Source organism: Hemiscyllium ocellatum, chromosome 47 (assembly GCF_020745735.1).
Source record: "Hemiscyllium ocellatum isolate sHemOce1 chromosome 47, sHemOce1.pat.X.cur, whole genome shotgun sequence".
Taxonomy (NCBI): domain Eukaryota; kingdom Metazoa; phylum Chordata; class Chondrichthyes; order Orectolobiformes; family Hemiscylliidae; genus Hemiscyllium; species Hemiscyllium ocellatum.
This window is the reverse complement of record NC_083447.1, coordinates 13,193,715-13,220,464: the sequence shown is the minus strand read 5'-3', so window position 1 is coordinate 13,220,464 and position 26,750 is coordinate 13,193,715. Positions and strand designations below refer to the sequence as shown.

The following is a 26,750-nucleotide window of genomic DNA, read 5'->3' as shown; positions in this document are numbered from 1 at the left end:
CGCATGGGCCCCAGCTATGCCTGCCTCTTCGTAGGTTATGTGGAACAGTCCATCTTCCGCAGCTACACTGGCATCACCCCCCACCTTTTCCTCCGCTACATCGATGACTGTATCGGCGCTACCTCGTGCTCCCACGAGGAGTTGAACAGTTCATCCACTTTACTAACACCTTCCATCCCAAACTCAAATTTACCTGACCGTCTCAGACTCCTCCCTCCCCTTCCTAAACCTCTCCATCTCTATCTCAGGCGACCAACTCAACACGGACATTTACTATAAACCGACCGACTCCCACAACTACCTAGATTACACCTCCTCCCACTCTGCCCCTTGTAAAAACGCCATCACATATTCCCAATTCCTTCGCCTCTGCCGCATCTGCTTCCAGGAGGAATACCAAACAACCCAGATGGCCTCCTTCTTCAAAGACTGCAATTTCCCCTCAGAAGTGGTTGACGATGCTCTCCACCGCATCTCTTCCACTTCCTGCTCCTCCTCCCTTGAAACCTTTCCCTCCAATCACCACCAGGACAGAACCCCACTGGTCCTCACCTATCACCCCAACCTCCAGATACATCGTATCATCCTCTATCATTTCCGCCACCTCCAAACAGACCCCACCACCAGGGATATATTTCCCTCCCCACCCCTATCAGCGTTTCGGAAAGATCACTCCCTCCGCGACTCCCTCGTCAGGTCCACACCCCCCCACCAACCCAACCTCCACTCCCGGCACCTTCCCCTGCAACTGCAAGAAATGCAAAACCTGTGCCCACATCTCCCCCCTCGCGTCCTTCCAAGGCCCCAAGGGATCCTTCCATATCCGTCACAAATTCATCTGCACCTCCACACACATCATTTACTGTATCCGCTGCATCCGATGTGGCCTCCTCTACATTGGGGAGACAGGCCGCCTACTTGCGGAACGTTTCAGAGAACACCTCTGGGACACCCGCACCAACCAACCCAATCACCCCATGGCTGAACACTAACTCCCCCTCCCACTCCACCAAGGACATGCAGGTCCTTGGCCTCCTCCATCACCAGACCATGGCAAAATGACGCCTGGAGGAAGAGCATCTCATCTTCCTCCTAGGAACCCTCCAACCACAAGGGATGAATGCAGATTTCTCATTTCCCCTCTCCCCACCTTATCTCAGTCCCAACCCTCGGACTCAGCACCACCTTCTTGACCTGCAATCTTCTTCCTGACCTCTCTGCCCCACCCCCCTCTCCAGCCTATCACCCTCACCTTAACCTCCTTCCACCTATCGCATTCCTAACGCCCCTCCCCCAAGTCCCCCCTCCCTACCTTTTATCTTAGCCTGCTTGGCACACCTTCCTCATTCCTGAAGGAGGGCTCATGCCCGAAAATGTCGATTCTCCTGCTCCTTGGATGCTGCCTGGCCTGCTGTGCTTTTCCAGCAACACATTTTTCAGCTCTGATCTCCAGCATCTGCAATCCTCACTTTCTCCTAACTCAAGGCTGAAGTATGGTAATTGTTGCATGAAAAAGACAGAAGGTGTTAAAAGTTGGAAAAACAAAACTGCATATGCACAATTTGTCTGTTTAAAATTTTTATTTTAAGAAAATGTAAATACCTGCATTTTCATTGGACAGTAATTGCATAGAAATTGAGCAGCACCACAGTCTGCTTGACACACTAAACCACAGCACACTGCTGGCACCAACCAGGTCCTTCATTAGCAGCTTAAATAACAAGCACCTCACACATCCAGAATGACTGCTCCTTTTACAGTCCTCACCCCAATGAGGAAACAAGGTGTACTTGCAGGTACAAGCACTGAACAGACTTTGGAGCTGGAGACACTGGCTAGCCAGTTTAATCAGATAGGGGCATAAGTAATCCCCTCACAGTGGTAGGAAACCTTAATATTCAAGGCTTTTGTGGTGGTGAAGAGTTCCATGCTAGATCACTGTTCAGCAACCTTTACTGGAAAGTGCATGTGTGAGAACACGAGGTGCAAATAGATCAATGAGTTGCATCAACCCCTCTCTGAACAGGCTGGTGTCATGCAGGAAAAATCTAGAGCACAGTTAGTCCCTGTACATCCAGACCTCAGCATATCAGCGCCACTCAGACAGGAGAAACTGCAACCAAATTAAAACCTCTCGAGTTAACTGCTATTCCCCAGAAGTCTGTGTTGAGCAGTTGTGCTGGGTTTGTGTGGAACTGTTTACAGGTAGATGTGTAATTTCACTCTAAAGGACTTACTGCATTAAATCAAATCTTCCAGCATTAAACATTTCCATAAATATATAACTATTATCATTAAATAAAATTCACATAATTTTCCCTTAACAAGATAGTCTTTTTTATACATACACGCAAACAAAGTCTTTTTCAAACCCCCTGCTTTCTCCAGTATTGAACTGACATAATCAAAACTATCATTCCATAGTAAGTTAGCTTGAAGTGTTCTACAGCTTGTGACCCTTGTTTTGCAATTCAAGATAACTGTTAACTTCTCAATTTGAAGTTCAGATTGTGGATAGTTGAGTTAGTTTTTAAATCACCCAGGGCAAAAAAGGAATATGAACAGAATGGGCAAGAGATTGGTCAGCCAGCGGTCCTACAGAAACAGTGGCCTGACCATCTCTGTTTTTTGATTGATTTGTTGAGTGTTTCCACAACTTTGGCTGTTGGCAACCAGGGGTAAATGTTGCAGACATATCGCAAATGAATACAAGATTACTACAGCATACCCACCCTCTCCAGTTCCTGGGCCATGAATCATAAATGCACAATTGGAAGGCTCATTCCAGAAACAATATGATCTACAGCCACCATGGCACAGGACAAGCTAGATCAGTGTAAGCAACCTGGATCAGATGCACAAAACAGGGAGCATTCTTCCACACTTGCTAGCCTGCATCGTTATTCTCAGCACTGCCAATCCCCAATTGTTAAACCAACAATTAATCATATTCCCAAAAGCATCCATTAACAGCAGACTCCTGCTCACCTTCTCCAATTCTACACTCCCATAGTCAGTAATTGAATTCCCACTACAAGATTTTTAAAAATGTGTACAAGGTATACCCTACCTTAACAGTTCTACTGGACAACCCGACAGAACACTTCACTGCACCATTAACAAATGTGAAAACTTTTAAAATATTTGCAACTGTTTTATTTCTTATATATCCAAACTGAAGCGTGGCCTAGAGGAAGGTGAAAGCATAAACCTTTATCCATAACTACATTAAAAAAAATAAAGCAATCATTTCAGTGAGGTTAAACTTGCATAGAATAAAGCAAATACTAGAGACAGGCATTAAGTATGCAGGCCTTCCAACTTGGGAAGCAGTTCTCAATCCAGCAAGGAGGCTAAACAGGGCACCACATTTTTAAGTCTCAAAAAAAAGAGTTTTAATTAATGTGTTCAGGCATGTTCTGACATTTCCAGGAGATACAGAAATTGAACCCAAACCTTCTGGCCTAGAGGTGGTGACACCACTATACCCAAAGACCCAGTATTTGTACTTTAGGTGTCAAAAGCTCTCAAAAAGTTTGAAATGAGAGTGGTATCACCAGTGGGCAATTAAATAGGGAGCTGCAGCCCCTGCTGTTTAGTTAAGAGAATGGCAGAAACCATATTTCGGATTAAAACTTCAAAACCACCACTATAAAATTAATTTGTATAAAATGATACAAAATCAGTCATCCATGGGAGGGTGCACAATGTGTGGAGGATTTAAAACATTCTCTGGAAGGTGGAATACAAAGTTATACAATCAAAGCATGGCTTAAATAGGACTGAAGAAGGAAGAAAAAAAATATTAATAAGTCACATTATCTGCTCAGTATCCTCAGATACTGGGTGCAAAATCAATACCATATAAAGTGACAAAATAAGCAAAAAAGAAAAAAAATCAAAAGCATGCAACTGGTTTCTCCACTGCTTCACCCTCTGAAAAATGATCAAACTGTACTGCCCTAGAGTACGGAATAGAAATTGTCTAAAGTTAAAGTTTGGGAGAAGGTGGGGCAAACATTGCAGCCTGTAGGAATAACTCGACGAACCCTAACAACATAGTAAAGCCACCAACCAGAATCTCAAGTGCGTGCATCAGTTCAGCAACCTGCATGATTATGGACCAAACTTACTAATGATCATTTCTTATGTTGGAGGCTTCTTTCCACACTTAGGTGTTAAAAAGCACCTTGGTTGCTTCATGAATTGTGATCATTGCCACAAAATTCATGTTACCGAAGTTATAAAATCACCCTTACTGGACACTCCCATTAAATTTCAAATTTCCCCTTTAGGGAAGAAAACTACATGATCAGGGAGCATTGGCTAAAATGATACTCTCATTTTTTAAAAAAAAAAACTTTGCCTTGTGAAATGGATAAAGCTAGGACTGGCTTGGAACTTTGCGTACCCTATCTCCTCCCCCTCCACCACAGTCCATACCTATTTCATCTGAACCATCCCCTATGAAAAATAAACACAGTACAAATTAAGTGGCATATACATAGTACAAAAATTTAACTCAATACTATAAAACTCTGTTCCACGCAATGTGCTTTCATGAAACAGAGATTTAAGAATATTTAACTGTGCCTACAGTGCGGTCATTAAATACCAATCAATTAATATGGCTATTTAACCTATCTTCGCTTATAAAACTAAAAGGGACCTCAACCTTCAACAGCTGTGTCCATGCTCTGAATATCTACCTGTATCAGAAAATCAAGACATTTTAAAAATTATTAAACAATACTGAATGGTGCTTCGAAAACTATGTTAAATCCAAAGCAATTAAAGTTGCTCCACCCTGTGAAATTCATATCTGACAGCTTTATATACTGCAGATAAAGATTAACAACATGCTGAAGCAGTCAAAAACACAAATAGCAACTAAATATCAGTACAGAATCACTGTAGCACCTCTACACCGTATCCATTGGGCTGGCTAGTTCACTGTTAAAAAGTTTTAGAAGACAAGGGCATTTTCATTCCTGTCACACACTAAGGAGCTCCAAACTGTCTACCTTCAGCCATTATCCTCCACATCAGTAGCGGATGGCAAGTTCAAGTTCAGAAAAGGCAAGATACGCAGCTGACAATGTAAACAACTCCATTCAGATCAGAATCCTCAGGAGAAAAGGAGGCTTGCAGGTGAAAGGTTGGCAGCCACCAGATTCCCAATGTAAGGAACAGAATTAAGGCATAGGACTGCTCTGGACCACAGCAGCAGGATGACTGGGGCTGAGATTCAACATAGTTAACTTCCAAGCTCTTTAACAGATCAAAATCCACAGTGCAAGTTTGGAGCATGGGTGGGGAGAAGGGGGGCGGGGGGGCGGTAAAATAAAGAGTCTGGTCTCAAAAGCTGGACATTAAGTGTCATATTTTGGAACAACAGCAAGACATCTAGAGCCTGGCTCTCTTTGCTCAGTTGAAAACTGCAGCAATTAAACACTACTTGAAATCCACATTCATCTGGCAGGCAACAGTGTGAAGCTGTTGGTCTGGAGACTCCTGTGATGCAGTGAAAGTGTTCTTACCTCTAGGCTAGAATGCCCAGGTTCAGATCACCTGCTCCAGAAGTGCATCATAGGGTCTGAACAGGCTTATTAAAAATATCAATAAAGCCACAGGTCCAAAACCACAACCACTTTGGATAAGGTTAGGACCTGCCTGGTGAACCTCCCTTGTAACTGCATTGTAGAGTCAGAATATGGGTCAATGGCTTTATTCCAGCAGCAGCTTCATTCCAGTTCCCTTACAATTAACATGACATGCATGACTTTGCATTCAAAATGGAGGGAGGCTCAAAAAGACAACTCTTCCCTTGTATAATCTCAATTTAAAAACAAAAAAAAATCTTCAAATCCAGATTTTGGAAAAATAAAAGCAGAAGTCACACAATACACACACACACACACACACAGAGCACTATGATTAATTTTTTAAAAAATGTTCAACCTTATTTTTAGGATACAATAAGGAGTAACTTTGATCTGTTCTCATAAGGCCCTGTGCAGCTGCCCAGAGGCATTTGTTCGATGATATTGGTAGGGCCAAAACCAAGAGATAAAAATTACATTTATTTACAGCCCCTAACTCCCCGAATCATATACATTGATCTGAAACACTGCCCCATGTTGATATGGAGCCCTGAGTAGAAAGTGAGCAACAGGACTGCGCCAGCATTGCTGCCCTTCGAAAGTGAGGGGGTGTGTCTTTGGCTTGCAGAAGTCAGTCAGTAGCCTGTCACAGTGAGGTAGCTCCTCAGGAGCTGACCAGGATCTCCATGATGTGATCCAGGTCATTCAGGTCAGTTCTTAAAGTTGGATTGGCTCCCAGTGAAGAAGAGGAATTGCATGAGGTGAAAGTCTTAGCCAGGTCATCAGCCACACCAGGGGGCACTGCACGGCCACTGGGAGCCGGCCCCACTGTAGCCACATCGCAGTCACACACAGAGGTGTCAATGTCAAGAAAAAGGTCATCCAAGGTCACACCTACAAGGTAACTGGAGCTCATGATTTCAAAGCTGCCAAAAACTGACTCCAAAGGTCTAGAGGGCTCTGTGGACTGGATTTCCTCTTTGTCCCAGTCTTCTGCTGCTGTGTCCATTGCTTCCGGCAGGTCCAGATTGTCCTGTGGGATTGAAGGTGAAGGGCTTTCATCAACAATGATGTCAAGATCCCGGAGGATGGAGTTGATGGCAGAGGAGAGGGAGTGGTCCTCATCAGAAGCAGCAGATGTAAAGTCCTCAAGGCCATCGCCGAATCCAGCGGGGTGGCTCTCAGTTGTCAGCCGCGAAGGTGGGACATCCCTTTGGCTGCCTAATTCCGAACACCCAGAATCCAAGGCCATGGCCGATGCCAGCTGGCTGCTTTCCAGCCGGATCTCTTCTTGGATTTGCCGCAGGGTGTTAGCAATCAGGACAGTGCGCCGAAGGCTGAGCTCCGGCAGTGCCCGCCCATTCTGCATCTTATTCAGGGAGGTGTTGAGTACCAGCTGCCGCTTGAGGCTATAGGACTCTGGACAGTCAGCAAGGTTCTGACAGGAATCCAGACCCCCATCGGCATGGCGCTTCCGCTTCACACCCTTTCCAACCATTGAGACCTGCCAAGATAAAAGACAGCTGTTAACATTGTACAGATCCCCAGAGAGATGCCAACAGGCATGGTTAGTATCTGTGCCAAAACTAGCATATCTGGAAAGAGCAAAAGAAGATGTATTAGCTTAATTGTGCAGGAATTACTGCAAACAACTGGCCATTCAGCCCATCTGATCAATGTCAGCATTTATATTACAACCAAACCTCTAACCACTTATGTTCTAGTTAGGGACCAATAATGTTTAAAAAAAAATCCAAAAATATTCTGTTTTAGCAAAATGTATCAAAAATATTTCACTTCTGTTTTAGAAAGTAAGCAAACTTTACAGTATGGGTGTGATTACTGCCATCGAACTGCAGGAGGGACACTCATCACCATGCAGTCGTAGTGCCTGTTTCATCAATGGCCAACAAAACACAACAGCAAGGTGTCTGCACCAAAGGAGAGGAGCAATAAAAAAAAAATATTCTTGCAAAGGTTTAAACAAAATCAATTCTGGGATCCTAATTCGTTCACTACCCCACTCTGAATACTTGCACGACCTGCTCCTCATCCTTCGCTGCCTCCATCGCACTCACTACTGTGCTCTATAGCACATGTCAAGCAGGGCACCGAATGTGGGAGGGCAACACTGATGAAGCAACAAGTGGGGAGTGAGACAGCTGGGCACTAAGCAGAGCAGGTTTCCTTGGGCATTAGTGAGGTAATGCTAATGTCCTCAACCAGCATGGTAACAGGAAATATTCAGTTATTATTACAAGACTCAAGCGAATAGATTTTGTTTTAATTAATATTGTTTATAACTATGTAAGGAACTTGGGTTTACTCCCTACTTCAGTTAAACATTCTTCAAGACAGATCAATTCTTAAAGGTTTAAAAAGAATGTTTGTAGGGAGCAACTGTAATTAAGCCTCCAAAGAATCATGGTGATCTTCACATCATCCCAGCTCCAACTATTCTCAGGTGCACAACTTTAATTTACCATCTATGACTGCGAATACTTTGATCCCTTCTTCGGTTTACTTTATCAATACTACTCAGCTTATTCAGCAAATTTCTTTATTTTAAACAAGAATCTGTGGGGCACAGTGTAGATTATTATCTTCTAATTCAACTAGACAAGCATTCACTTTCTGTTCCCTCAAACAGAAAACAGAAAATAAGCCCCACCTATATACTACGCACAGTGAACGAAGGTAAGACTTTTACTTTGTTCACAGAATAGACTGTCAGCTACTGTGGCTATCTTCTCTACGAGCTGCAAACCATACACGATCCAAAACTAACTCCTGCAGCAAACAACCAGATAAACCGAAACCAGAGAATCGTCTCAACTCTACCCATCTCCATAAAGAGAATTCAAATACTCTTGAACCAGCTTTTAATTATCTATTTACAATTTCTTCTTTGATTTGGCGAAATACATGGCTTCACAACATTTCAGCATTCATGGAATTCTAACCAGTTGAGCATTTAACTCCCAAAAAAATTTTAAATCTCCCTTGTTGCAAGGATTGCAGATGTTGTGTCTCCGGTTTTTCATACCTAAGCCAGCCCACTTGCTGTATTATAGTGCCATCTCTTCTATTCTGAGTTGGTTAAACAAACATTTAACCTTCTGAAATGCCATTTCTTTAGCTGAAAATGTCTACAGCCCAGTATTTTAAGTCCCTCACTTTTATAACTTTAATCTTTCCAGAACTAAAAAAAATTACCCCTCAATTATTAACTTGAACCAGGAATAATATATTCATAAAACCAACCTTCTTCAACAAACTCCATCAATAGATACTTCTTGGGTTGGGGAGAGTGAAAAGAAAATCAGGCTGCTTTGGATCTGCTCCCGATTGTCCAATTAGGCTTTTGGAGATCAGAGGAGGAGATGACCACTCACTACTCCCTTAATCTTGCAAAAGCTTTCCTTTTCATGTATTCAATTCCTCTTGAACTGATGACAGAATCTGCTCCCAACACCCTTTCAGACAAAATGCTCTAGATTATAAATCAATGAACCAACATTACTCATCACCCTTTCATTCTTTTACCATTTGCCCATTTTTCCTAGGGTGGAGGGAGTCTAAAACTAGAGGACACAGGATTAAGGGGAAAGATTTTTAAAAACACCTAAAGAATAACTTTTTCATACAGAAGCTTGAGTGCATTGAATGAGTTGCCAGAGGAGGTGGAGGCTTGTACAATTATAACATTTAAAAAGGTATTTGAATGGGGTACATGAATAGCAAGGGTTTGGAGGGATATGGGCCAAGTGCTGGCAAATGGGACGAAGTCAGATTGGGATACCTGGCCAGTGTAGATGAGATGGACTGAAGGGTCTGTTTCTCTGCAGTATGACTATGATCTCGGGCTAAAAATAATTCAGATTCAATCAGGTGAGGAATTGTCAGCTCCTCGATAAATTCATACAGTCAAACAGCCTGTCAACATTCAGAGACTTGTGCGCAGTTGGACAAGATATGGATTAAGGTCTTTGAAAGATTGAGGACACAGGAACAAATGAGAAAGTAAGACAATAAAGCAACACCGGAAGAGAAGACCGGAATTCTGCTAACATAGCATCATCACAAAACGAATAGCTGTTCATTCAGTGCTGCTTCTACTGATGGGTTAGTAACCAAATATTGAACATGAGGCACTTTTCAGTCATCCAGAAACCCTGATGAGACTAGAGTTTTCATTAAGCTACAACGAACTGAACTACAGCAGTTGCAATGAAAAGCAGCCCTGAAGTATGAGCACTCTTCCCTCTCACCTCTCGTCAAAAATTATTACTGAACTAGCAACGGTCATGTTAGATGCACCTGATAATAAATGCACTATGGATCTTGTAGCAACATAAATCTCTGAATGAGGAATCATAGATGCCTGACAAATTGTGACAACCTTCTAAATAAAAGTTAACTCGGCTGATGGGGAAAAGAATGTTAAATTCAAAGTTTCCCATCTTCATGAATGCTGATAGATGCCATCATTAAATTCTATTTGGATTCCTTAATGGATTTTAACTTTCTTTACCTAAAAGCTCATACTCACCTGTACTACCAGTAAATTCCAACTACAATGGCTCCACATCCAAGCACAACATGCCCTCTCAATCACACACACTTCCAGCATTATTGGAGGCAGAGTGCTTGGTTACTATTAACTGCCAACCACCCCAGTGAAGTAGAAAATACATTTCCTGCTATTGGGATCTGTTAATTCAGAGAAAGGCAGGAATGTAGCCAGACCAGCCATGGTTTCTGATGTGCACAGTCTCATTTGGAGATGAACTGACAAAGTAAAATAATAGAATTCCTGCAGTGTGGAAACAGGCCCTGCGATCCAACAAGTCCACACCGACCTTCCGAAGAGTAACCCACCCAGACCCATTCCCCTACTCTATTATCCTATATTTACCCCTGACTAATATACCTAACCAACACATCCTTGAACACTACAGGCAATTTAGTATGGCCAATTCACCTAACCAGCACATATCTGGACTGCGGGAGGAAACCTGAGCACTCGGAGAAAACCCATGTAGACACAGGGAGAATGTGCAAACTCCACGCGGATAGTTGCCAGAGGCTGGAATTGAACCTGGGTCCCTGGCGCAGAGGTAGCAGTGGCAACCACTAAGCCATTGTACTGCCCAAGTAGTTTGGCATCTGCTGCAAAAAGGAACAAAACTGACACAATCCACATTTACAGAACACTAGTAAACTGCAACTGCTTGTTTGACATAGGCAAATCCATCAAGACATCTCTTTGCGGATTGCTGAAAACAAATGGGAATATCCAGTCACAGTGACACGTTACTCATCAGAATTCATCAGTCAGCAGGTCACTGTTGAATGTGAGAGTAAGCTAGCTAGTAATAATAAAAAAGATTGCAAGAGATTTTTAGATATCGAAAAGGTAAAGAGAGAGGCAGAGTGCACATTGGATTAGAAAATAAGGTAGGTGGAGGAATTGAATTAGGTACTTTGCATCAGTTTTCAAAGTAGAAGAGACCAGAACTTCAAGAGAGTCAGGTAACAGAAGTGAGTGCAGTGGCCATCACGAAGGCAAAGATGCTGGGTAAGTTGAAAGGTCTGATGGTAAATAAACGAATCTGGGTTCTGAAGGAATCCGATTCAAGAATCACTGGAATCAGAGATTGATGGCTGGAAAATGGCAAATGTATGTGCACAGTCTCATTTGGAGATGAACTGGCCAAAGTCGAATCGTAGAATTCCTGCAGTGTGTGCGCGCGTGTGTGAAGGGAGGGAGGCAGAAGACAGGAAACTATAGGCTGGTTAGCCTGACATCAGTTGTTGGTAAGATTTTAAGAGTTCATTGTTAAGGATGAGATTGCAGAGTATTTGGAAGTGCACAGAAAAATAGGGTGGAGTCAGCACAGCTTCATCAAGGGGAGATCATAGCTAACAAATCTTATTATCCTTTGGAAATCTTTGAGTAGATAATGAGCAAATTAGACAATAGAGAGCCAGTAGATGAGATCTATTTGGATTTCCAGAAGGCCTTTGACAAGGTGCCACACAGGAGGCTGTTAACTAAAACAGTCAATGGTTTTAAGGGCAAGGTACTTACATGGATAAAGGATTAGCTGACTGGCAGAAACAAGTAGTGGTAACAGTGGACTTTTTAAAAGGATGGCAGCCCGTGACTAATGGAGTTCCACGGGAGTCCATGTTGGAACTATTTGCATTGTACATTAACAGTCTGGACAAAGTCAGGTAGAGGAGCAAGAATCGCTGAGAAAGTGGAGAGGCTGAAGGAGGACTTGGACAAATTAGGAGAGAGGGCAAAGAAGTGGTATATGGAACACAATGTGGGAAAGTGAGAGGTTTTGCAGGTTTTGAAGAATAGAGACTTTTACCTTGCCTGTGAATGTAGTGACATTTGTTTAGGGTTTGCATGCTGTAAAATGCATCCTACACATTTCACTCAAAAATATGTCTTTGCAACTGGGTTTTTTAATTGGAGTTTGCCATATCTCAACTATGTCTGTCAGGTATTTCACAGCAACATAATGGGGAAGAAAGCTTTTTGGCCTGAGTGATATGCCCAATACCCAACTTGTTTGCATAGAAAACTTGATGCAAAAGATGTCACATCCAGAACCTAAGAGCTAGGAAATTTGCATATTAACAACCTTAACAATCTGGACAAAGCAACCAAGGACATTGTTGCTTAGTTTGCAGATGACACATGTTGAGGGAGCGGGGAGGTTGCAGAAGGACATGGACAGGTTAGGAGTGAGCAAAGAAGTGGCAGATGGAATACAATGTGGACAAGCATGAGACAATAGGTGCAGGAGTAGGCCATTTGGCCCTTCGAGCCAGCACCACTATTCATTATGATAATGGCTGATCATCCACAATCAGTAACCTGTTCCTGCCTTATCTTCATAACCTTTGATTCCACTATCTCTAAGAGCTCTATCATTCTCTCTCTTGAAAGTATCCAGAGACTCAGCCTCCACTGTCTTCTGAAGTACAGCATTCCATTTAGGAGATTTTGCATTTTGGTAGGAAGAAAAGACAGTCTATTTTCTAAACGGAGAAATGCTTTGGAAATCTGAAGTACAAAGGGACTTGGGAGGATTAGTTCAGAATTCTGTTAAGGTTACCATACAACTTCAGTTGGCAATTAGGAAAGCAGATGCAATGTTGTATTCAAACCTTTTTGAAGTGAATGCCAAGTGCAGAAATGTACTACTGCGGTTGAATAAGGCTCTGGTCAAACTGCATTTGAACCACATTTCGAAGGAAGGATGCATTTACCTTGGAGATAGTGCACAGGAGGTTCAAGCAAATGATCCCGGGACAAAGAACTTGTCATATAAGGAGCGGTTCAAAACTCTGTCTGTACTCGATGGAGTTTAGAAGGAGGAGGGGGATCTCACTGAAACTTGCAGAACACCAAGAGGCCTAGAGTGAGTGGATGTGGAGAAGATGCTTCCACAAGGAGAGAATTAGGTTATCTCAGGGCACAGCCTCAGAATGAAAGGATGATCGTTTAGAACAGAGATGAGGAGAAAATTTCTTCAGCCGGCGGTAGTGAATCGTGGAACTCCTTGCCACAGAGGCTGTAGAGGCCATGACATTGAGTGTATTTAAGACAGGGATAAATGGTTTATTGACAGGAAAGGGGATAAGTATTATGGAGAGAAGGCAGGGGAATGGCGTTGAGAAACATATCAGCCATGACCAAACAATGGAGCAGATTCAAATGATGAATTACCTATTTCTGCTCCAATGCCTTATGGTTAGTGGCCCAGAACACTCCAGATCAGACTCAGTCATCAATCACTGAAATGACCATGAGCGGGCAATCCCAATATATAAGGGTTCAAATCCCATCATGGTAAACCGAGAATCTGAACTGAGCTCCCAAAAGCAAAACAAGTCTGGAATTATAAAATTGGTGCCAATAAAAGGATCGTATAAGTTTACATATTATTGTAACATTCAACTTGGTTCAGCATTTTAGGGAAAGAAACCAGATTCCTGGTCTACTTTTATGTGGCTTAAAACAATAAGAAGCAAGAGTAATAGGCAGGTGGTTTTTTTTGAGCATGCTGTATCATTCAGTATTACCATGACTAATCTTTTGCCTCAATACCATCTCTCCCAACCACATTTTTTAATTCTGAAGTGAAAAAAAATCCACACAGTTCTAAATTTATCCAATGAGCCTTAAATTTATTCAATGTTGGTGCATTTGGCTGCGTGGGCATAGAATTACATAGATTCATAAACTTCTCCTCACCTCAGTCCTGAATCATTACCTTGAAACTGCTCACCATTATTAAAAAGAAAATTTAATGGTAAGCCCCTTCAGAATCTTCTGTTTCAACAAAATTACACCTCATTCTTCTAAACTTCAGACAACATATGCCTAGTTGACTCAGCTGCTTATATGGCACAAACCAAACAAAAACATTACATTAGAAAGCAACTAACAAAGGATTGTCTTCTGAGGAAAAGCTAAATCCATATCCACTGGGGTTCTTGAAGAGTCAGAGGTGATGTAATTAAAACATCAAGCCCCGAGGAGACTTGACTGGCTGAATATGAAAAGAATTATTCTTCTTGTGGGAGAATCAGATAACTGGAAGTTGCCCATTTACCACAGAGACTCTCTCACAGGGGGCTAAGTGGCTTCAAAACGTACATTAAGCAAGCAACCCTGAATGGTAAACTGTTCAAAACAATATACATAGTAGTCAAGGTGCCACTTGCACCAGATAACAAATACATACATCCAGAGAATGGAAAATCAAAGGAATTCCAGAACATCTCTGCAGGAATTCCTCAGGGTAGTGTCCTAGGTCCACCATCTTCAGCTGTTTCATCAATTACCTTCCATCAAAAAGGTCAGAAGTGGGGACGTTTGTCAATGTTTGTGCAATGTTCAGCACCATTCGTGAGTCCTCAGACACTGAAGCAGTCCTTGTGCAAATGCAACAAGATCTGGACGATATCCAGTCTTGGTCTGACAACTGGCAAGTAACATTTGCGTCACACAAATGCCAGGCTATGATCATCACCAATAGGAGACAATCTAACCAAAACCCCTCAACATTGAATGGTGTTAACTTCCCGTGCTAACAACATCTTAGGATGTATCAGACTGGAAACTCAACTGACTCACCACATAATTGCAGTGGTTACAAGAGCAGGTCACAGGCTAGGAAAATTGCAGCAAGTAACTCACACCTCCTTACTCTTCAAAGCTTGATCCTCATCTGCAAGGCACAAGTCAGGAGTGTGATGGAAACTTTTCCACTTGCCTGGTTTAGTGTGGCCCCAACAACACTCAAGAAGCTTTACATCATCCAGGACAAAGCCCACTTGACTGGCATTACATTCACAAGCATTCACTCCCTCCACCACCAACATTCAATAGCAGCGGTACAAGATGCAGAGCAGAAATTCACTCAAGATCCTCAAACAGCACCTTCCAAATCCATGACCACTTCCATCTAGAAGGACACAGGTAGCAGATATATGGGAACACCGCCATCTTCAAGCTCCTCTCCAAGCCACTCATCATCATCATGACTTGGAAATATATAATCGTTCCTACACTGTCACTGGATCCAAATCCTGGAATTCCCTTCCTAATGGCAGTATGAGTGGACTGCAGCAATTTAAAAAGGCCGCTCATCACCATCTCCTCAAGGCAGGTAGGGACAGGCAATAAATGCTAGCCAGCCAGCAACACCCACATTGGACAAAATGAATAATGGCAACCATAACATTTTGAAGGCACTCCAGCCATTCTAAATTATTTCTACCTACCATCTACAAGTGTCCTCCAAATCTCTCAATCATTGTCAGAGTCTTTCAAAGATAGATTCCAATCACCTTCCCCCTCCTTACTTTTCTGCTGACCACAGACAACCGTTGTAAGTGAGCTGACCACAATCAAACTTTATGCCATGCAAATATTGGAAATAGGAGAAAGTCAGGACTGCAGATGCTGGAGATCAGAGTAGAGAGTGTGGTGCTGGAAAAGCAGAGCAGATCTGGCAGCATCCAAGGAGCAGGAGAATAAGCCCTTCATCAGGAAATAGAAGGGGTTGCATTAATAAAGGACTTTTCACAAACACAAGCATTATAGTCAGAGATATACAAGGGAAACAGACCCTTTGGTCCAACTTGCCCATGCCAAATAGATATCCAAAATTCATCTAGTCCCATTTGGCAGCATTTGGCCCATATCCCTCTAAATCCTTTCTATTCATATACCCATCCAGATGTCCTTTAAATATTGTAATTATACCAGCCTCCACCTACTTCTTGTGGCAGCTCATTCCATACATGCACCACCCTTTACATGAAAAAAGAGACCGAAGGGGCAAAGTTTAAGTCTTTCCCTTCTCATCTTAAACACATGCCCTCTAGTTTGGACACCCCCACCACAGGGAAAAGACCTTTTCTATTTATATATGTTTAATGTATAATTACTACTTGTAATGCTGGTGCCAACTTGTGCCAATAAGAGCTCACAACAAGATATTTTGGGCAATGCTGGTTGAGGGATAAACATTGGCTCAGGCATCAGCCAACTCCACTGTGCTTCCTCATCAAAATAGCACCAAGGGATCTTTCACATTTATTTGAAAAGGGCTGCTGCAAACAGCACTGAAGAATAACACCGTCACTCAATATAACTGCAGACCCTAAAATATGCTCCTACATTAACTAGCAAGGAGGAGGCACTGTTTCTCACTCAGTATGGATAAAATGTGTGCATTAAAATGATCAAATATCCCAAATACCATCATGAGCTGAACAACTCCACCTGAAGCTGAATTTCGAAGGATTCTGACACTTCTTCCCCTCTCCTGCCAGTGAAGACCTGCCCCTTTTTTGCGCTTGGCTGCACCCGGTGCATGCTGGGCCTTGTAGTCCACCGAGTGATAGATACCCTTGCAATCCTGCGGTACGGCAACCTGCACCGGGTCAGGGCCAGTCGGCCTATCTAAAAACTCTACTGGGATGCTTCACCCTCCAACTACCTTCCTACCAAAAAAAACAACAGTCTCCCTCTCTAAAAGGAGAAATAGTGCCAGAACTACAAGTCCCGGCCAGCTCGGCGCCCATGCGCAGTTAGAGCTGTCGTGAACTTGCCCCCGCCCCTCCCCCCTTCTCCCCCACCCACAAGATGGGCTTGGTGGGGCAAGAGGACTCTACCTCCCTACCACCACCCCCCACCCCCGGGAATCAATCTTTTCCAGAGAGAGGCACTTTCTGGGAATCCGGCTCCTTCAGCGCGAATTCCTGGCCTGGATGATGGAAAAAACCAACGGGCATTTCGATGCCGCCGTGTAACGGACGCCCTGAGCACCACAGCAATCAAATTAAAAAAAAACACTCTCTCGCTGGGAGCGGGTCGCTACCTGCTGATTTACTCGGACCGCAATTATTTGTTTTAATTATATCCCGATCATCACAGTAGGTGGACACGGCTTTCCCTCCTCATCGACCCCCGTCCGCCATAACCCGTCCGTTCCCCGCCGAGTTAATTCTTCATGTTGTTTTTCTCGTCTGCACTCCTCCTCCCGGCCGCCGCGCTCGGTGCAAATCAAGACACTAGCTCGAGCTCCAGGCCCCCTGGAGCCTGTCCTATTGGCCAGGCATCGGAAGCCATAGACCAATCGGGGGAAAGGGGTCGGTTCTAACGCGGTTACGATTGGTAAATAATGCCGTCCATCACCACGACTGAGGCGGGTCTCGCCAACGAACTGCCCGCTCGTCCAATCGCCATCGCGTCTACGCTGTGGGCGGGGACCAAGAAACTTGGTTTGAAAACCCCCAACAAATCAAACGATTTCGGGTTGAGATGAGAGTTTCAAACTACCGAGTGCTGACTTAGGAGCGAATCAGTGGTCGACTGTGAGTAACCGACGGTAGGACGTGAGTTATCAACGTTGAGAACGCCATTTTTGAAATGTATTTTTAACCGACGTTGCTAAGTTACGGGAGAGACAGATGGTGATTGGCGGGACGCTGTTGGCCAATGGCGTCGGCGGTCTCAGTGTCACGTACCATGACGTCACGAGGCTGCGGGTGGAAGTGCCGGCCTCGGGGTCTTGAGTGGGCGGGGCCGGCTCAGTAGGCGGAGCGATGGGCGAGGTCAACACCATCAAGTGTGTGGTGGAGTTCGAGGCGGCTTTGCGGGAGAGTGAGCAGCGCTTGGTCGTCATGCTCTTTTCCGCGCACTGGTGCGAGTTCTGCCAGATGATCCAGCTCTACTTCGATGAGTTCGCCGAGTCCTATCCGGAGGTGGCCTTCTACGAGGTTGACATCAACGTAGCCAAGGACGTGGTGCAGCTTTGCCGCATTGAGTGGTTCCCCACCTTCCAGTTCTACAGGACCGGAGCCAAGATCTTTCAGTTCAAGGGACCCAACCGCTGCCTCCTGGAGCGGATGATCCAAAAACTGCAGGGAGATGATTCGCAGTGTTCACCTAAATTAAAGCAGGCCAATAACTAATGGTTTTCTGTCTGCGTTTTCTTTTTCTCCCCTTTTTGAAGATTAGAGTCACGGAGGTTTCACAGCACAGAGCATTACCGCACCATTCACCTGATTATTCCAACCCCGTTCTCAAGCAATTGACCAATAGTGTTTTAGTTAAAAATCACACAACATCAGGTAACAGTCCAACTGGTTTAATTGGAAGCACTAGCTTTCGGAGTATTTTAGATATCTTAAGTAGTATTCATTTGCTAGGTGAGAGAAAGTTATATTTTTCGGGCAAGTTTATCAAATAATAATTGGTACCAAGCAAACGTGGTGTTGTATGATTTTGTACACCCCAGTCCAACACCGGCATCTCCAAATCATGAGTGTTTTCATGACAGTTTGTTAGAACACTGTGTTCTTCAGCCAACCCGAGAGCAGGCAACGCCAGACCAGGTAATATACAATGGGACAATATTCATGAATGACCTCATAGTAAAAATACTCTGGGCGGTAGAGATCAAATTCCCCATTCAGTTTGAGGGAGAAAAGAGTGGATCCAAAACTGATGTTTTAAACTTAAGGACAACTATATGGGTAATTATGACAACAGAGTTGGCTAAAGTGACTGGGAAGCTTAAGTTAAGGGGCAGGTCAGTAGATATATTCAGTGGTGGGCATTTAAATTGCTATTTCAAAACACTCAAAAATATATATTCAAATGAGAAAAAATGATTCTAAAGGAAAGATGCACCAACTTTGGATAACTATGGAAGTTAAAGAAAACATCAAACTGAAAGATCTCTGAAAAACTGAGTGGCAGGTCAGAAAATTGGACAGTATATAAACAACTCTAAAAGATTACTAAGGAGGGAGAAATTAGAGTTCGAGAGAAAGGTAGCTATAAATATAACAACTGATTGTAAGAGACAGGTATTTAAAAAGCAACATAAGCAACTTGAGTGTTGGTCTTAACAACATTTGTTTATCCATACGCAGTGTAGATGCACTATACTTAGATTTCCAGAAGGCATTTGACAAGGTGCCAAATCAAAGGTTACTTTACAAAGTAGGAGACCATGGTGTAGGGGGTAACAATATTAACATCAATGGACGTGTTGCTTAGCTAGTAGGAAGCAGTAGGGTGAGCATAAATGGGATATTTTCAGATTGTCAGAATGTCATGATGAGTGTTGAACAACAAGGATTAGTGCTGGGACCTCTATTTAATGGGATACTTGAATTTTTAGACAGTGTTTTAGAGATTTGTGTTACTATAGGAAAGATATTGTTATAGTTGACAGGATGCAGAAAAAAAATTACAAAGATATTGCCAGGGTGGGAGCTATAGAGTGAGGCTGAATAGACTGGGGCTATTTTCCCTGGAGTGTCAGAGGTTGTGGGGTGACCTTATAGAAGTTTATAAAATCATGAGGGGCATGGGTAGGGTGAATAACCAAGATCTTTTTCCCAGGGTAAGGGAGTCCAAAACTAGAGAGCATAGGTTTAAGGTGAGATGGAATGATATAAAGGGACTTAAGGATAGACTTTTCTCACAGTGTGATGCATTTAGGAATCAGCTGCCAGAGGAAGTGATGGAGGCTGGTACGATAACAACATTGAATACATGAATAGAAAGGGTTTATAGAGATATGGTTAATTTGGGATATCTGGTAGGCATGAATGAGTTGGACTGGAGCATCTGTTTCTGTGCTGAATAACTCTATTTCTGTACAAAAAAATCTGCAACGTTAGTAATTAATGTCATTTCCATATCTGAATATGTCTAAGCAAACTGTATGATTTGACCTTTACTCCTTTATGCGCACACCATGACTGCAAATTACCTGTCTGAGCACAAGTGCCATTTTATTTACATTATGTTCTTCAAATGGCATTTCCAAACCATATCTTCATGCTGTAAGTTGGGAATTGCTATTGCACATTCAGTGTCTGTGATAGTTTATTTTAGGTAGTTTCATTCTTATAGTGATCGCTGTTTAAAAAAAAACACTCATTGGGCTCATTGGATCATATGCTGTCCAACAGTTCATTATTAGGAGCTGATGTCTCTTGCCAACATTTATTCTTGTCTATCTCTTTTATCTTGGAACACCTCGGACAACTTCACTGTGTGGGGTGAAGGTGGCTCCATGCCCTGTTAGGTAGAGAGTTCATGTTTTGGACCCTGTAATGACAAATGAATAGTGATATATTATCACGTCAGGAATGTGTGTGGTTGGAGAGAAACGTAGCAGTGTTCCCATGATGTGCTCACTTTGTCCTCCTAGGTGGTGAAGGTTGTAAGTTTGGAAAATGCTATTGAATATCATGTGGCAACTTGCCGAAAATGCCGTGCTGAACATTTCATAGTCTAAGTGAGTAAATGTCCCATTTATAATAGAGTCATAGACAGAAGCAAGGCGCATAAAACAGAAACATGGAGCACATCAGGTTCTGTGGAAAAAAAAGGGCATGTTTAACATTTTAGGTCAATAATGTTTCAGCAGAGCTTGAAGATAAAACAACCAAGGCTGACACATTTGTCTTCTACAGTCCTGGTTGTCACATGTTACAATGATAATGAAGTCTTGACTAATTGCAAATAATCAATCTTTATCACTTTATCTTTAATAAAGGTGGAGAGCTTTGAAAACCATGGATCCAAAACCACAAGACTTTGACCCTGACTCAACCCATCTGCCTCTGAATCCCTCAACCTTGTCTTTGCTACTCAGGATTTGATGCCTGCAATGTATTCCTTGCCATCCTCTCAACTTGCACCCTACATAAACTTGTGATCATCCCAAAATCAGTTGGCCATGTCCTAACTTGCACAGACTCCCTTGCACTTGCTGACCTGCATTGATCAAATGTTTAAACAATATCTTCATTTTAAAACGTACACCCTTATTCTTTCAAATCCCTCTGTCTCTAACCTTTACTAGCTATAACTCTCTGAAATATGTATAACCTTCAAATTCTGGCTTCTTGAGCTTCTGAGTTTTAAAAGCTGCACTGCAGGCAACTGTGCTTTTAGTTGTAGAGTTTCTAAGCTCTGGAATTCTCTCACAAACTTCTGAACCACTCTCACTAAAGTAAATGTGTATAATACAGTATATCTAAATTTAGTGACAAAGTACAGCTTGTTGAAAAGTAGCAGTGAGGAGTACACATCAGGCCTGGATATGAGTGAGTATTTTATAAATTTGAGAAACTATTAAATATTGGTGTGATGTATGAGCTACAAATTTGGTTGCATAACCCATTTATGGAGATCAACTATTGCTGCCTGGGTGTGCTATACCATCAGTCAACTGTCTAGCTCACAAAACATAGAGTCATAGAGATGTACAGCATGGAAACAGACCCTTTAGTCCAACTTGTCCATGCCGACCAGATATCCCACCCCAATCTAGTTCCACATGCCAGTATCCAGCCCCATCCCTTCAAACCCTTTCTATTCATGTACCCATCCAGATGCCTCATAAATGTTGCAATTGTACCAGCCTCCACCACTTCCTCTGGCAGCCCATTCCACACACGCACCACCCTGTGCATGAAAAAGTTACCCCTTAAGTCTCTTTTATATCTTTTCCCTCTCACCCTAAACCTATGCCCTTTAGTTCTGGACCCCCCCCCCACCCCACCCTGGGGTTTATTTACTCTATCAATGCCCCTTATGATTTTATAAACCTCTGTAAGGTCACCCCTCAGCACCAACACTCCAGAGAAAATAGCCCCAGCCTATTCAACCACTCCCTATAATGCAAATCCTCCAACCTTGGCAACATGTGCTAGTGTGTTGCTGCACCCTCACAGGAAAGGAGGAAAAACGGATGACCAGTCCACACATAGAATGCAGCAAGAGTGTGGTAACAGTGCGAGCACCTCTGGATCTTCAGCAGGATAGTGAAATAGAACCACAGCTGGGGAATAGGCTAGCTGTATGAATACCTTCTGCCAGCTGGAAGCTGGATTTTTCCATGTCTTTGACAGTGTCAGGAACGTGTTTGATGGGCCAGCTGACATACGCAGCATCTCAAAGTGCCTGCCTATCTGTGCATGTCACCCTATCAGGATTCTCAGCTGAGTATTCTGCAGCAGTACCCATGACATTAGTTTTACTTGTTGTCTGTATAGGATCTTTCAAGTCATCATCCTTGGCACCATGGTAGCCCACAAACCCACCAACACACTAAAACAGCAGCTAATGAACTTGAAAGACCCTATACAGACAAGTAAAACTAATGTCACTTACAAAATATCTTTCAAGAACTGTAACAAATACTATAGTAGACAAACAGACAGAAAACTAGCCACCAGGATACATGAACATTAATTAGCCACAAAAAGACATGACACCCCCCTCACTAGTATCCTTACATACAGATGAGAAAGGACACCACTTCAACTGGGATAACACATCCATCCAAGGACAAGCCAAACAGAGACATGCACGAGAATTCCTAGAAGTATGGCATTCCAATCAGAACTCTATCAACAAACACATTGACTTGGATCCCATTTACCATGCCCTGAGAAAAAGAACAGGAAATGACATCACCATAGGAAATGACATCTTCAACCCAAGGAAACCCAAACATATAAATCCAAAGTGGACTACACCACTAGTGCTTAATCCGGAGGCTCACTGAAGATGTTACCTAGTATGGTGATGAAAACAAACCTTCCAGCTCAGCGAGCAAATCCACATTTAGAAATTAGGCAGCATTCAAGGAGCAGGAGAATTGATGTTTTGGCCAAAAGCCCTTTATCAGAAATGTAGGGGATGGATGTGGGTGGAAGAGGTTTGAGAAGTAAACAGGAGGGTGGGGGGCTGGTGTGGGGGTGAGGTAGCTGGGAAGTAATATGTAGATGCAGGTGGGGGGTTAGATGGGAGGGTACAGCAGATAGGTGGGAAGGAAGATGGACAGGTTGGGCTGTTCAAGGGGTGATCTTCGAGTAAAAAATGAGGTCTGCAGATGCTGGAGATCACAGCTGAAAATGTGTTGCTGGTCAAAGCACAGCAGGCTAGGCAGCATCTTAGGAATAGGGAATTCGACGTTTCGAGCATAAGCCCTTCATCAGGAATCTAGCCAAGTTGGAGGGTTGGACCTAGAATGAGGTGGGGGAGGGGAGATGAGGAAACTGGTGAAGTTGACGTTGCTGCAATGTGGTTGAAGAGTCCCAAGGAGGAAGATGAGACATTCTTCCCTATGCCTGGAGGAAGAACACCTCATCTTCTGCCTTGGGACCCTCCAATCACATGGCTTCACCAGTTTCTTCATCTCCCCTCCCCCCACCTCATCCCAGATCCAACTGTCCTGTCTGTCCATCTTCCTTCCCACCTATTCCTCCCCTCCGACCTATCACCATTACCCCCTACCTGCATCTTCTCACCCTCACCCCTACCCTCCTATTTATCTCTTAGCCCTCTCCTCCACCACCGTATTCCTGATAAAGGGCTTATACCCAAAATATCGATGCTCCTGCTCCTGCGATGCTGCCTGACCTACTTTTCTGATCTCCAACATTTGCAGTCCTCACTTTGTCCTTGTGGATAATGATATTCATTTGAAGGACTGGAGCAGACGAAAGGGGCTGATTGGAAGTTTCCAAGGCAAATATGCTTTCAAAAAGAGACTAGATGAGTACATGAGTGAAAATAGAGTAGAAACGTATGCTACTGAATATGGAATTGAAGGTATAGGAGGAGACATGCATATGAAACAAGTAAAGGCTAATTTGACTAATTCACCTGACCTGCACATCTTTGTGACTGTGGGAGGAAACCGGAGCAAACTCACGCAGACACGGGGAGGATGTGCAAACTCCACACAGTCAGTCGTCTGAGTCGGGAATTGAACCCGGGTCTCAGGCGCTGTGAGGCAGCAGTGCTAACCACTGTGTCACCGTGCCGCCACAGTTCTCCTCCTCAAACAATAGTTACAAAGGTCAATTATATTAAAAAAAAGGAAGTGCTGGATAAAATCAGTAGGTTTGGCTGCACCCGTGGAGAGAAAGAGTTACTGTTTTGAGTCCAATATGAGTCTCCCTCAAATTAACTGATCATTGTTTCTGGGGTAAAATACTGTGAATGCAGGAAATACTGAAGCAGATCTTGAGAAGAGAGAAGCATAGTTGAGAGTTTTAGGTTAATTAACTCAGAACAGATCACATTTCTATCCAACCTGTTCAGGCAGTTTTGACACTTTGGGAGCAAGCCTTGAACATCAGTCCCATGGCCCAGAGGTAGGGGCAGGAATAGTACCATCAATGGATCGCTATTTTGTTTACATATTTTAATTAACCTGCCTACGTACACACCTCTCGGACAGGTGGGACTCGAACCCTTGCCTCGAGGTTAGAGACACTAACCCTCTTCCACCAGGACCTTTTATCATTGCTGTTGCGAAATCTGTCCTTAGCAAGTTCAGATCCACCGTCTCCGGTCCTTTTGAATAGTATTGGGGTGGTTACAGAACTGCCTTGATGGACTTTCTGATAGGGTGTTTGCGCCGTCAATCAACCCCATTCCAGCCAATGGAGCTGACGCCCTTCCGACCCATTCATGAAAAATGTAGCAAACCGTAGCGGCCAATGAGAATCAGCCAATGGGATGTTGACGTCGACCTTCGTCATAATAGGGTGCGGGCTTGAGGGCGGGGCCAGTGGGAAGCGGGGCACGGACCCGGAAGCAGCATGGTGGTGAGACACGTGGAGGACGCCAAGCAGTTCCAGAACCTGTTGAGCCAGACCGAGCAGCTAGTGGTTGTTATGTACTCGGCTGAGTGGTGCAGCAACTGCCGCATGATCCGGCCACACTTCTACAACCTCTCGGAGCAGTTGACCAACGTCGTCTTCGTGGAGGTGGATGTCGACGACGCAGAGCCTCTGGCTCGGTCCGCCGGCATCACATGCATGCCGACCTTCCACTTCTTCCGGCGCTCGGCCAGAATGGGAGAATTTTCGGGGACCAAGAGGGAGAAGTTGGAGCGCCTATTGGACGAGCTGCAGTGAGCGGCCTGTTAGAAGTTAAAAAATAGACAGGGAAACACAAAAGCCAAAAAAAAATTAACTGGAGTTTGAATTCTCTGGATAAATAAAAGTGCAGCTAAAAATATATAACCAGAGAAAGTAAGGGAGGCAGTTTTCAAAATTCATTTTTGAGATGTACCTATCATCACCTCCAAACTGTGATTACGGTGGATTTTGATTGCCATTTCAGGCAGTAGTTAAGAGTCAATCACAACGGTTACGAGCACCAAATGGGATTTTCGAAAGTTTGTGGGTTGTACAGGGAAACTGGATCGGGGCTGGTTTACAATGGAGCTTGCTGTATATGTTTTAAAAGAGCTAACATTTCTATCGCATCTTTCACATTTTCGGGATGTGCACTTGCACCATAACAGCTGCAGCTGAATAAGTAGTATTGTCACTCCTTTATGTCAGACCCCATTCTATAGAAAATCCAGGAAAATAACTGCAGTTACAGCCCAGAGTGATGCACCGTCAGAGGTTCCAACTTCCGGGTTAAGAACGAAACCAAGATGTGGGCTCCCCTCTTGGCTAGATGATAGAAAGATGCCATTGCACTATTTTGAAGAAAAGTAGGAACGATTTTTTCGCGTGTCCTGGCTGTTAGTTATCCCTATACCAATAAAACAGATTCTCTGGTCATTATCACACTGCTGTTGCGTGGGAGCTTGATGTGTGTAAATTGGCTGCTATGCTAGTGAAGGGTGCTATATGAATATAAGTTTTAACTAATTGCATTTTTGAAGGATATTTGAGATTTGCTGCTTAACGTTACTGTTACATGGTGATTTGTAATAGGAATTGGAGTAGGCCATTTAACCCGTCAAGTCTGTTCCGCTATTCAATACGATCATGGCTGATCGAATAATTCAGTGCCTTTTAGCCACTAATCCCCATAATTATGTACACAATTTGAGAAATAAGAAATCTATTCACACCTAAATATACTCAAAGCCAAAGATTCACAACCCTCTGCATAAAGAAAATTTCCATATATTGGACCTAAATGGTACCCGTTCTTTTTTTTAAAAATTGTGCTAATTGGGTTTTAGACTTGCAACTGGGGAAACATATTATCTGGATCTACCCTTTTAATCCTGTAAGTATTTTATAGGTTTCAATGAGATCACCTCTCAATCTCTGCAACCCTGGACATTACTGGCCCGATTTGCTCAATCTCTGTCCATAGGACAATAGTGCCATCCCAGGAACAAGTCTGGTGAGTCTTTGTTGCATTCCCTCTATGGCAATAATATTTTTCCTGAAATCAGGACACCAAAACTACACACAGTACCCAGGTGCTGTCTAATGAAGCTGCTTTACAATTGAAGCAAGACTTCACTCCTCCTGCACTCTTTGGGCTTTAGGACAAAAATATTGTCCCATTACCCATACCCCAAACAAGTCCCAGAATAGGGAGAAATTTGAGTAACAAATCTGGAAGCATTCATGGCTCAGATTTGTCTTTTGTACAGAGCAGGATAAAGTTTCCAAGGTGCAACTTTTTGGTGACCTGGTACTCTTCTTCAGACTCTCTTTGCTGTTCCAATTTTCTATGGGAGGCCTTGTGTATCGAAGCTGGATTGTTTCCCCAGAAACTGGTAGGCATCAATAAGCTGCCCAATC

General features: G+C 43.3%; 3 protein-coding genes across 4 annotated transcripts; 2 read left to right on the top strand and 1 right to left on the bottom strand.

Moving 5' to 3' along the window:
• Positions 1-1,561: 1,561 nt before the first annotated feature.
• On the bottom strand, positions 1,562-17,197 carry LOC132836742 (SERTA domain-containing protein 2-like). 2 transcript variants are annotated; one of them, XM_060856168.1, is made up of 2 exons: positions 17,021-17,197; positions 1,562-7,107 (listed from the first exon to the last, which is right to left on the bottom strand). In XM_060856168.1, the coding sequence occupies exon 2, from the start codon at positions 7,099-7,101 to the stop codon at positions 6,268-6,270; it is 834 nt and encodes a 277-aa protein (XP_060712151.1). In that variant the 5' UTR covers positions 7,102-7,107; positions 17,021-17,197; the 3' UTR covers positions 1,562-6,267. The 2 variants fall into 2 exon arrangements, with proteins under 2 accessions (XP_060712151.1, XP_060712152.1); XM_060856169.1 differs by lacking the exon at positions 17,021-17,197 and adding an exon at positions 8,868-8,994.
• Positions 16,780-18,116, top strand: LOC132836635 (thioredoxin-like). Its single transcript, XM_060856027.1, has one exon. It carries the CDS (start codon positions 17,748-17,750, stop codon positions 18,114-18,116), a length of 369 nt encoding a protein of 122 aa, XP_060712010.1. The 5' UTR covers positions 16,780-17,747.
• A 6,672-nt stretch (positions 18,117-24,788) lies between these two features.
• On the top strand, positions 24,789-25,838 carry LOC132836634 (thioredoxin-like). The gene has a single exon (XM_060856025.1). It carries the CDS (start codon positions 24,789-24,791, stop codon positions 25,104-25,106), a length of 318 nt encoding a protein of 105 aa, XP_060712008.1. The 3' UTR covers positions 25,107-25,838.
• Positions 25,839-26,750: the final 912 nt, after the last annotated feature.